Genomic DNA, 12,378 nt, shown 5'->3' with positions numbered 1-12,378 from the left:
TGCATATATAAATTATTAAAATAGTAAGTAAAGAAGAAACCTACAAGGAAACAAAGGCTAGGCCAATTCTCTAAAGTCCAGACTCTAGTGAAAGGGAATGGGGGGAAGGGGGAGGAAATGAGTGAGAAGTATCAGAAGGGGAGACAGAACATGAGAGACTCCTAACTCTGGGAAACGAACTAGGGGTGGTGGAAGGGGAGGTGGGAGGGGGGGTGGGGGTGACTGGGTGAGGGGCACTGAGGTGGGCACTTGATGGGATGAGTACTGGGTGTTATTCTAGAAGTTGGCAAATTGAACACCAATAAAAAATAAATTTATAGGGGATCCCTGGGTGGCGCAGCAGTTTGGCACCTGCCTTTGGCCCAGGGCGCGATCCTGGAGACCCGGGATCAAATCCCACGTCGGGCTCCCAGTGCATGGAGCCTGCTTCTCCCTCTGCCTGTGTCTCTGCCTCTCTCTCTCTCTCTCTGTGTGACTATCATAAATAAAAAAATTTAAAAAAGGAAAAAAATAAATTTATAAAAAATAAAATAAAATAAAGTCCAGACTCAACCCCAATTAGGGCCACGGCATGGAGATACTAGCCTGATTCTCCGTGGTGCCAAGAAGTTGACTTAAATTCCAGGGAGCTCCCCACAACTTTTAAAATAATTTCACAGAAACCTGTTATCAGGCAATCAACCCCTTGAATAGAATCTCAAACTCTCTGAAGTGAGGAGGGGCAGAACTTTCTTACCATACCATAGGAACTGCTTCTCTGGTCCTGGGTACTTTATCCCCAAAGGACAACTAGCTCTTTTCTGACACAGGGACCAACTCACTAGGAACTTTACCTTCTAAGGACTATGAATGGACTTTAGGCTGACAATGATGAGAAAATTAAGATGTATTACAGGAGAGAAGTGAAACAAGATGCTCTCATGGCCCAGGGACACCTTTGTAATCTACAGGGGAGCCTGCCTCATTGTCTCCTTTGAACTAGCAACCACCACCTCCCTCCCCCAAGGTTTGGTATCTAAATGTTTCAATAGGCCAAGTGTGACTTTATTTTTTTAATTCTTTTTTTTTTTTTTACTTAAATTCAATTTGCCAACAAATAGTATAACACCCAGTACTCATCCCATCAAGTGCTCTTCTCAGTGGCCATCACCCAGTTACTCCATCCCCCCACCTCCCCTTCCATGACCCTTTGTTTCCTAGAGTTAGAAGTCTCTCATGGTTTGTCTCCCTCTCTAATTTTTCCAACTCAGTTCCCCTCCTTAAAAACAAACAAACAAAAAACCCATAGCACATAGCTAGGTTTCTCACATGCATTGGCTGTGTCTACTTTCTAGAAATGTGGTCAACATAAAAACTCTGGTGAGTAGCTCTGGGTCCTTACCCACTACTTCTTCTGCACCCATCTTTCCTGTAAGTTTATTGAGACTAAGTTCCCTAAATCATGCACACAGAAATTTAGCTGTAAGAAGCCCCCAGCGGTATCCTTGGCCAGTCATATGTGGGAAGACAAGACAATAGCAATCCAGTGCATGTCCCTTTTCACAGAGGAGAGCTTCTGCTTTTAGGTCTGAATCTTCCCAGGACTGGATGTGCAAGTTATCATCTCAATCAAAAATGCCCATCTCACCTGAGCTTTTCTTCTCCAGGATCGCTTCTGAAAAAGACCTTATAGACTCTGGAGGATAATGCCCTCCCTCAAAATGTTTAAGGACATTTTGATGGAGACCATGTGGATAGGTGACATGCGTGAGTGTCAGCTGGCTGCAGAAGAGGGGTTCTGGAACTTGGAGCCAAGGACTGGAGGCAACAGAAAAGAATGTAATAGAAATCTTGTTGTGCTCACTTCAGCAGCACATATACTAGAAATCTTGTCATTTGCAACCACAGGAATGAACCCCAAGGCCCTATGCTAAGTGAGGTAAGTCAGACACACAAGGACAAACATTACCAATACCACTTATATGAGGACAAAACTGTCCTATATTTTTACTTTGGTGTTGGTTACATGACTATATACATTTATCAAAACTCATATAGAACTGAACAGGATGGGATGCTGGATGGCTCAACAGTTGAGCATTTGCCTTTGGCTCAGGGCATAATCCCCAGTCTGGGATTGAGTCCCACATCAGGCTCCTTACAGGGAGCCTGCTTCTCCCTCTTCCTAGGTCTCTGCCTCTATGTGTGTGTATCTCATGAATAAATAAATAAAATCTTAAAAACAACAACAACAAAAAAGAACTGATGGCCAATAGTGAAAGAGATTATAGGGTAAAGGAGAGAAAATGAGTGAAAATATCAGTGAGGGTGATAAAACATGAGAGACACCTAACTCTGGGAAATGAACAAGGGGTATTGATTGGAAGGGGAGGTGGATGGGGTCTGGGGTGACTGGGTGATGGGCACTGAGGGGGGCACTTGATGGGATGAGCACTGGGTGTTATGCTATATGTTGGCAAATTGAACTCCAATAAAAAAAAATTTTTTAAATTAAAACAAAAAAATTATTTTTTATTTTATCTTATTTTATTTTATTTTATTAATAATAAATTTATTTTTATTGGTGTTCAATTTGCCAACATACAGAATAACACCCAGTGCTCATCCCGTCAAGTGCCCACCTCAGTGCCCATCACCCAGTCACCACAAACCCCTGTCCACCTCCCCTTCCACTATCCCTTGTTCATTTCCCAGAGTTAGGAGTCTCTCATGTTTTTGTCACCCTCACTGATATTTTCACTCATTTTCTCTCCTTTCCCTTTATTCCCTTTCACTAATTTTTATATTCCCTAAATGAATAAGACCATATAATGTTTGTCCTTTTCCGATTGACTTATTTCACTCAGCATAATACCTTCCAGGTCCATCCACGTCGAAGCAAATGGTGGGTATTTGTCGTTTCTAATGGCTGAATAATATTCCATTGTATACATAAACCACATCTTCTTTATCCACTCATATTTCCATGGACACTGAGGCTCCTTCCACAGTTTGGCTATTGTGGACATTACTGCTATAAACATCGGGGTGCAGGTGTCCCGGTATTTCACTGCATCTGTATCTTTGGAGTAAATCCCGGCAGTGCAATTGCTGGGTCATAGGGCAGATCTATTTTTAACTCTTTGAGAAACCTCCACACAGTTTTCCAGAGTGACTGTACCAATTCACATTCCCAACATTTCATTTTCAAAGATTGCTTGGACCCTTTGAGAAAAAAAAAGAACACATTTTGAGTTTTAAAATACTTAAGATTTTAATATTTAATTTCTGCTTTATAGAAGACTAAAGAAATAAACTTATGTAAGAAACAGAATATTTTGTTTCAAAAATTGCATTTTGTTATGTTGGAGAGGATGCGGAGAAAAGGGAACCCTCTTACACTGTTGGTAGATTTACCCCAAAGATACAGATGCAATGAAACGCCGGGACACCTGTACCCCGATGTTTATAGCAGCAATGTCCACAATAGCCACAATAGCCAAACTGTGGAAGGAGCCTCAGTGTCCAGCGAAAGATGAATGGAGGGATCCCTGGGTGGCGCAGCGGTTTGGCGCCTGCCTTTGGCCCAGGGCGCGATCCTGGAGACCCGGGATCGAATCCCACGTCGGGCTCCCGGTGCATGGAGCCTGCTTCTCCCTCTGCCTGTGTCTCTGCCTCTCTCTCTCTCTCTCTGTGTGACTATCATAAAAAAAAAAAGAAAGAAAGATGAATGGATAAAGAAGATGTGGTTTATGTATACAATGGAATATTACTCAGCCATTAGAAATGACAAATACCCACCATTTGCTTCGATGTGGCTGGAACTGGAGGGTATTATGCTGAGTGAAGTAAGTCAATTGGAGAAGGACAAACATTATATGTTCTCATTCATTTGGGGAATATAAATAATAGTGAAAGGGAATATAAGGGAAGGGAGAAGAAGTGTGTGGGAAATATTAGAAAGGGAGACAACATAAAGACTCCTAACTCTGGGAAGCGAACTAGGGGTGGTGGAAGGGGAGGAGTGTGGGGGGTGGGGGTGAATGGGTGATGGGCACTGAGGGAGGCACTTGACGGGATGAGCACTGGGTGTTATTCTGTATGTTGGCAAATTGAACACTAATAAAAAATAAATTTATTATAATAAATAAATAAATAAATAATAAATAAATAAATAAATAAATAAAATTTTCAAAAAAAGAAAAAAAAGAAGGCAAAAAAAATAAAGATTACTTAAAAAAATTGCATTTTGTTGAAACATTGTAAAGATTATCCAAATCTTTGGAGAACATAGTGTTATTTCATTCTGATGAAACCAATTAACTGATCCAATCATATGTATACAAAACAAAGAGGAGCCAAGATTAAACACAAAGTTTTTAATGATTCTAACATTTCTGCTTGGTACACTACCCTATGCCTTTCCTGGGCATAATGTCCACATTTCAAAATTTAGAAGTGAACCCTGATTAGTAAATTGAACACCAATAAAAAATAAATTTAAAAAAATAAATAAATAAATAAATAAATAAAAATAAATACCTTAGAAGTGAACCCTGAGATGAGTCTCAGGTGAGGCAGACAATTGTCAGAGGATCTGGTTAGACCACAGAGATGATCAGATATGTCATAGGGACCATGATTTGTCTCATGGTCAAAGTACAGGGAAGACTGTGAGCCTTCTTATAAAAAGTCAGTGTGAAAGCCCCATGTCAAATAGTGTTGTTGGGCTTCACCCACCACATCCTGTGCACTTACTGGCCTGCTGGGCTCAGTCTCCACTCAGCTCCTCCATATGTGCCTGGTATAATCAGTGCTATGACCTCTACACTCACTGCCCTTCTCTTCCTTGGTGAGTTCTTGCACACAGGGGAAACAGAATTCGGGAGTCTGGGTGTGGGTGAGCGGCATGTCTCATTGTTCCTGTCTTCCAGGGCTGTACCTGAGCCAGACCACCAGCACCCAGAAGCGTGAGTCCCTTCTTCAGAGCCTCAGAATCTCTCTTCTGGGCTCAGATGCAGTATCTATCTATGAAACCAAAGGAGGGGGCAGGGGCTCTGGTTTGCTAGGAGGGCTTGAGGCCAACAGAGTAGAAATTTGCGTGGGAAGGGACTTTATCTGGAACTCCAGCCTCTGATTCTCTTCCAGAGATTCTTTCAAAACCCATCATCTGGGTCAAGCCAAATTTCATGATTCCAAAGGGAATGCCAGTGTTGATCTGGTGCCAGGGGACTCCTGAGGCCATTGAATATCAGCTGCATCTTGAAGGACATCTCTATGCCCAGCAGAGCCCAAAACAACTTGAAAGGAGGAACACAGTCATGTTCCGCATCCCAAAAATGACCCTGCTCACTGCAGGGCAATACAGGTGCTTTTACCGAATCAAGGAGCTCTGGTCAAAGCCTAGTGACCCTCTGGATCTGGTGGTAACAGGTAACTATTTCATCTTTGGCCTGAGTCCTGGAGAGGGTCATCATTAATTTATTAATCTCCGCTAGTGTCATTCAACCTCACTTAGTGGTTATCTATGACCTAGAGGCAGATTTGTCATAGGTCAGGTTCTCCAGGGGAGATGCACTGGGGATCATTCTCAAAAGTGACCCTATGATGAGGAATGAGGGAAACAAGCCAGGTATAAGGCAATGCTGGTTGTTTCAACAGACACCTCAGCCAAGCAAATGTGGATCTCTGGACCTGGGAAGGCCCTTCTGAATGGTCTCAAGATGGATGCTGTGAACAGACTAGGGGTTCTGTACCTGCCAGTGTCAACCCCACCTAGGGAGGTTCCATTCAAACATCTGTGCTTTTGTGGCACTTATGTTCTAGCAACAGAAGACAGACCATGAGTCCAAGTCAGGACAAACCATCCATCAATAAGCACATGAGGAGTAAATGGTGGTATGGAATGGTATTAGGAGAGAATGCAGTCTTGGATAAGGACACTCCCTTCAGCCAAGGGATGCAGTTCTCAAACTTAAGCAGGTATCAGAATCACCTGGAGGGCTTGTGAAAACAGAAATGGCTCCAGTGTGCACCCATGTTCATGAAAGCCCTGTTTACAATAGCCAAAAGGTAGCAACAATCCCAGTGTCTACTGACAAAGGAACAGATAAACAAAATGTGGTATACACATGATGGAATATTATTCAGCCTTAAAAAGGAAGGAGATTGGGACACCTGCTATAGCATGGACAAATCTTGAGGACATTATGCTTAGTGAGATAAGTCAGTGACAGAAGGACAAATACAGGATGACAGTGTTGGGGAGAGCAGGTGGCAATATTAGAGCTGTCTGAATGGGCCTCATAGAGCAAGTACCTAAGTCACTTCTCTGTGGGACCTAGAATGGTCAAATTCATAGAGAAAGAAAACAAAATGGTGGGTGCCAGGGGATACAGGATGGGGATGGGGAGAAGCTGCTTAATAATGGGGATGGTTTCAGTTCTTCAAGATGAAAAGAATCCTGGAGATGGATGGTGGTGATGGTTGCATGACAATGTGAATGTGCTTGATGCCATTGAACTACTGTACACTTAAAAATGGTTAAGATAGTAAATTTAATGTTTCATGTAGTTTATAACAATTTAAAACAATAGTAATTTTTTCCTTTTATTTTGTTATTTATTAGTTCATTAATTCTTCTGTAAATACATTACCTCCTGAATAACATTTTACAGTTCCTCAAGTCACAATTTAAATTCCAAGCACTTTAGATAGATGTATAGATAATGTAGTGGATGCTGTGAACAATAATTATTTTTAAACACACAGATGGTTGCCTTTCCCCTGAGTTTCTGATTCGGGGTCTGGGGTAGAGCCTGGGAATGTGAATTTCTAATAAGCTTCCAGGCGATACCAATGTCGCTGGCCCCAAGGATCACTAACTCTGAGCACCACTGATGTCAGAAATCCTCAGAGAGAGAGATTCATATTACTGCCCTTAAAAGCTAGAAGAGTGAGTGTCTCAGTCTTGAAAGGAGAGATCAGGGAGGAAGTGTCCATGACCAAAATAAGAAACAGAGATTCTGGGGAGTGATATCTCAGCCTTAAGGCCAAAGAGGAAGGGAACACAGAAGGTAGGATAAAGACTCTCTTAACCTACTTGTCTCCTTCTCCCACAGGAATGTATGATACGCCCACTCTCTCCGTTCATCCCGGGAATAAGGTGATTTCGGGAAAGAACGTGACCTTCTCTTGCCGTCTAGACACTGCAACAAACAAGTTCTTTCTGCTCAAGGAGGGACGATCCAGCCACCCACAACACAGATATGGGAACATCCAGGTGGAGTTTCCCATAGGTCCTGTGACCACAGCCCACAGAGGGACGTACAGATGTTTTGGCTCTTATAACAACCATGCGTGGTCTTTCCCCAGTAAGCCTGTGAAACTCCTGGTCACAGGTGAGGAAACTCCCAGATTTCCCCTCATGTCCTCTCTGGAACCCCAAGTAAACCCTGACCAGTGATGAGGAAGGGACAGGTGGGAAACCACAGAGAGCATCTCGCTCCAGCACCCTCATCCACATGCATTTTGTGGAGGCCCATTTGATTGTTCCTGAGGAAGAAAGCCAGAGGGACAAGAAGAGGGAGGGCCCAGAGATGAGGCAGGAAGACCGGAGGAAACCCAAAACCCTCATGGTTTTCTTTGTTTCCACTGCCAGAAGGTGTTGGGGACACCAGCCTTGTACCCACAGAACATACATCTTTTTCTGGTGAGTAACAGGTATTTCTAAGCCTGGGGAAGGGAGCAAAGCCTCCCAGTGCATTAAAAACATGGCATTTGTTCAAAATATCCCATTTACTGCATAGTATTTGCCATGAGCTGCAACTCCATCAGTCGAGCAGACAAATATCCTTGCTTTTGTGGCACGATATTGTATCCATCCCAGCAGGAGACAGACCATGAGTCAAAGCCAGATAAATAAGCCAATCATATAGCGCAGGAGGAGCAAATGGTGATGTGGAAAGAAGACAGAGTAGAACAGGATGACAGTGTTGGGGAGAGCAGGTGACAATATTAGAGCTGTCTGAATGGGCCTCACAGAGCAAGTACCTAAAGAACTAAGGGGGGTATCCCCGGGTGGCTCAGAGGTTTAGTGCCTGCCTTCTGCCCAGGGAGTCCCTGCATGGAACCTGCTTTTCCCTCTGCCTGTGTCTCTGTCTCTGTTTCTGTCTGTCTCTCTCCCTCTCTCTCTGTGTCTCTCATGAATAAATAAATAAAATCTTAAAAAAAAAAAAAAAAAAAGGAACTGAGGGCATTCTCCTGTGCCTACATGGGGAAGAGTGTTCCAGAGAGAGGGAGTGGCCACCGAGTGTGTCAGGGGATGGCCAGCGTGACAGCAGAGCAGCACAGAAGCCTTGCACCAGCAGTGACTTCATACACATGCTGCTAGGGACAGGGTGGCTGGGCTCAGGGCCTTGAAGAAAATGGGGAGCCTGTGAGTTACCCCATGTGTAAGGAAGAAGTCATGTTGACCAACATAATTAGGAAACTGAGGGCTAGATGGAAGACACATCTGGCATGAGGCCCTGGAGCTGAATTCCCCCTTGGGTTTGCCTGCCCTTTGGCTCCTGCTCTCTACCTGCCAGACGAAGCCACTAGGACCTGGAGGTGGGGTGGGGACCTGGAAAAGCTGCAGAAGGTCATGGGGTCCATCCAAGGGGAGGAGAGGCTCCCTCAGCAGAGACCAACACCATCTCTTTTTCTCCCTACTTCACTTCCCTATCATCCGCAGAACCTTGGGACACCTACTTGTTAGCCACAGAAGCAGAATTCCAGCAAGGTAAGCAAGCAATGGAGTGCTGCACACTGTGAAGGAATGTGATCTGGAACGGGGAGTGGGAGAGTGGTGGAGTGAGGTGGTGCCCGGCTATTCCTGTCAGTAATCAGTCTGTTCTTCTCACCCCAGCCCCTGCCTTCTGGGATCACACTGCCCATAATATCCTTCAGATTGGTCTGGCTTTCCTGGTCCTGATGGCCCTCATGTGCCTCCTGGTTGATTACTGGCTTTGCAGGAAGAGGATACAAGAGCAAGCCAACAGGGCTTCACCTCAGGAATGCAGGAGAAGGTTCAGAACACAGAGAACCCCTGGACAAATGACCAAGAGATGTGCTGGCCACAGTTAGAGCTGAACACTGGCATTGACCTTGGGCTGTGTGAGCTGTGTTGCACCCATGGAGGGACGGAACATTTCCTTCCTAGTTTGGTCTTTGTCTCTAGTTCTTCTTTCCTTTGCTGCAATATATCATTCAAGATATTTAACAACTAGTACAGAATAGGCATTTATCAAGGGGAACATGAGCCAGCAAAGTGCCACCCCAAAGAGTCTCCCCCCAAAAAGTTCCCCAAATCCTCCAGCTTGACTTCAGATATCACTTCCATGCTCCCCTATAACAGCACAGGGGCTCTAACACTGCATACATATCCATTTTCCTGACTCTACAGTGAACTTGTGTGAATTTAGCCCATGTGGTGTCTGGTGGCTGTGCTCACAGCTCTTGCCACTAAGAAAGTCCCCCAGAAATATACGTCAGGTCAATGAGTATATAAATGAGGCTGTAGCACAGCTTAGCATTTGAGACTCCTTAAAAAAAAAAATTCCATTTATTTATTCACAAGAGACACACAGAGAGAGGCAGAGACACAGAGGGAAAAGCAGGCTCCCTGCAGGGAGTCCAACACAGAACTGGATCCCAGGAACCTGGGACCACGACCAGAGCTGCAGGCAGACACTCAACCACTGAGCCATCCAGGTGCCCCAGCACCTGAGACTCCTGATTATGGTCCTTAAAATGCTGTCTGGACCCTTCGTTCCTTACGAATTTTTATTCTATCAACCCATTAATATAACCATTATAGGGGTCCCTTCCCCCCACCAGTAATCTGACACCCCACATGGCTGAAACCCATTCTTTAAATCTGAGCTTTATGTTATATATCAGAGAACATTAACTCCAGCCTCAAAGGGGTAATATGCATATTTAACAAGATAAAAAATATCAAGAAACCAGCATGGGCTCTGACACTTGTAAGTCAACTCAAAGCATGGCAGCTGTTATTACTCAGTACTACAGGAAACTGAAACTCACAGCAATTGTTACCTCAGTACCAGTACTGAATGTCCTTCTTCCTGTTCTTCATCTACTAGGTGTTCACAGTCCAAGAGCTTCTGTTGATACTGAATCTTAGTGTTCTTCAAATCCCGAGACATGACAGACTGGTTTGGAGCATGTTTATGACATCTCAAATTTTCTATATTCTAATCTAGGCAGGAAACCTCCAGTCTCAAGGGGAAAAAAAAATGTGTAAGGTAGCAGAATTTCAGGTCTCCAGATAAAAGTGCAGGGGCTTGAGAGCCTTCTCAGAGGAATGGAGGGGTCTTTTCCACACAAGGCTGTTCCTCTCACTGTTCCAACTCAAAATCTTCCAAAACTGGTCAACAGGACTAGGCCAGATGGTTAAGTAGAGCTCTACTGTTTCAGAAAATACTGAGCCTGGTTTGTATTCTAGACAGTAAAATGAAACACGAGGTGAAAGGGAGGGAGGAAAAGGGGAGGAAGTACTGGCTGATTGTTTGTTATGTAGATTTGTTGGAAACACTCAAAAACACTTCCACTATTTCGCAGTGGTTAGAACTAATAGCTTTGCCCCACTTGGATGTAAGGGAGGTTGAGAATGACAGCCTTTATTCCAGGCATCTCTGTGACAAGATACATACTGGCATTTCTGTGACTAATGGAGTGAGGAGGGATGTGACAGAGTTCTGATAGGCAGTGGCAGTCTCTGCTACAAGAGCCTACTATGTGCCAGGCACTGGTGAAAGGACCGCACATCAAAACAAAAATCTCTGCCAGAGCAGGGCTGATTGTCCAGGAGTGCAGATCTTAAAGAAAGTGAGTAAATGAAGCAAAAGGGGATAAGTTGGGGTGGAAGAAATGCAGGATGTCATCAGAGCCTCTTTCTGTGCAAAATTCCACTACATAGAGACATTGAGGAGGGCATGCAGATGAGGAAGGGGGATGATGGTGGCAGGAGTCTGTACCAGTTCCTGCAGAGGCTCATGCTAAACAGAGGCTGAAAACCAAGCAGTGTGAGTAGAGCTTTGATACTGGGTAACACTGGGTACATGCAGGCAGTACATCAAGCACAGGCATGGAAGCCACATCTTAAATGCACATTTTATCTTTAAGGCAAAAGGAGCTCATTGAGCATTTTGATAATGGCTGTGATAGGATGGCTTGTTCACTGCAGAATGACCTTTCCAACTATAGAGAGAGGGGTTATGCAGAAGAAAACAAAACCATGGAGAAACAGACAGCATAATTGAGAATGTCACCTATTTCTGGGGTTGACAACCAGGAAAGATGACTAATACCGATAATCCAGAGGGATGTCCAGCAATGGATGATGGGTACTGGTCCTTAGATTAGTAATATTTTCTGGTTTTGTTATATCCCAGGATTTCCTGGATTATCCTGGGCCCTTTAGATTTCACTATTAACTTTAGGATGCCACTTGTCACAAAAGACCAGACAGGGTTGCTGTGCATGAAATTATACTAAAGCTACAGATCATTTTATTTTTTTAAATTTTTTATTGGAGTTCAATTTTCCAACATATAGCATAACACCCAGTGTTCATCCCGCCAAGTGCCCTCTTCATTGCCCATCACCCAGTCCTCCCAACCCCCCGCCCACTTCCCCTTCCACTACCCCTTGTTCATTTCCCAGAGTTAGGTGTCTCTCATGTTTACTACAGATAATTTTAGGAGGGATTATCATCTCTTCAATCTTTCAATCCATATAAGTCTGAAACCTAAATGTGTAATATTTTGCCATGTATTTAAATGTTCACTGATTTTCCTAAATAATATCATGTCATCCTTTGTGTACAGAATGTGCCCGTCTTTTGTTAGATTTGCATAAGATACATCTTCTAGTTATACCATCCCCAGGTAGATCCCTAGATACATTACTTTCATTTTGTAAGTGGTATCATTCTTTAAATAATTTTATCACCATTGTTTGTTGCAGGTATTATAAAAATAAAATTGATTTTTGTATATCAAATGTGTACTCGGTGATCTTGCAAAGTTCACATCTTAATTTTAATAGTTTTGGAGTATTTTAGATTATTTCTAGATTTTAAAATTTTGTGAATTTTTTTATAAAATCAATTTTCTTTTTTTCCTGTCTTACTACCTGGCTGGAACCTCCAGGACATTAATGAGTAGCAAGTATCCTTTTCTTAGTACCAGTATTATGGGGAATATTTTTAATATCATACTGCTGAGAAAGCAAATTGCTATAATTTTTGTAGATATTCATTGTCTCCGTTATAAAATTCCTTTGTGGGCAGCCCTCGTGGCGCAGCGGTTTAGCGCTGCCTGCAGCCCAGGG

The 12,378-nt window shown here is 43.4% G+C and overlaps 1 protein-coding gene across 1 annotated transcript; it reads left to right on the top strand.

Moving 5' to 3' along the window:
* Positions 1 to 4,712: 4,712 nt before the first annotated feature.
* NCR1 (natural cytotoxicity triggering receptor 1) lies at positions 4,713 to 12,048 on the top strand. The gene is made up of 7 exons (XM_077915329.1): positions 4,713 to 4,831; positions 4,914 to 4,949; positions 5,128 to 5,412; positions 7,101 to 7,379; positions 7,640 to 7,690; positions 8,714 to 8,761; positions 8,888 to 12,048. Exons 1-7 carry the CDS (start codon positions 4,798 to 4,800, stop codon positions 9,103 to 9,105), a joined length of 951 nt encoding a protein of 316 aa, XP_077771455.1. The 5' UTR covers positions 4,713 to 4,797; the 3' UTR covers positions 9,106 to 12,048.
* The last annotated feature ends 330 nt before the right edge of the window (positions 12,049 to 12,378 follow it).

Source organism: Canis aureus, chromosome 1 (genome assembly GCF_053574225.1).
Source record: "Canis aureus isolate CA01 chromosome 1, VMU_Caureus_v.1.0, whole genome shotgun sequence".
Classification (NCBI taxonomy): domain Eukaryota; kingdom Metazoa; phylum Chordata; class Mammalia; order Carnivora; family Canidae; genus Canis; species Canis aureus.
Note: the sequence above shows the minus strand (reverse complement) of the source record. Positions and strands in the feature narration are given on the sequence as shown.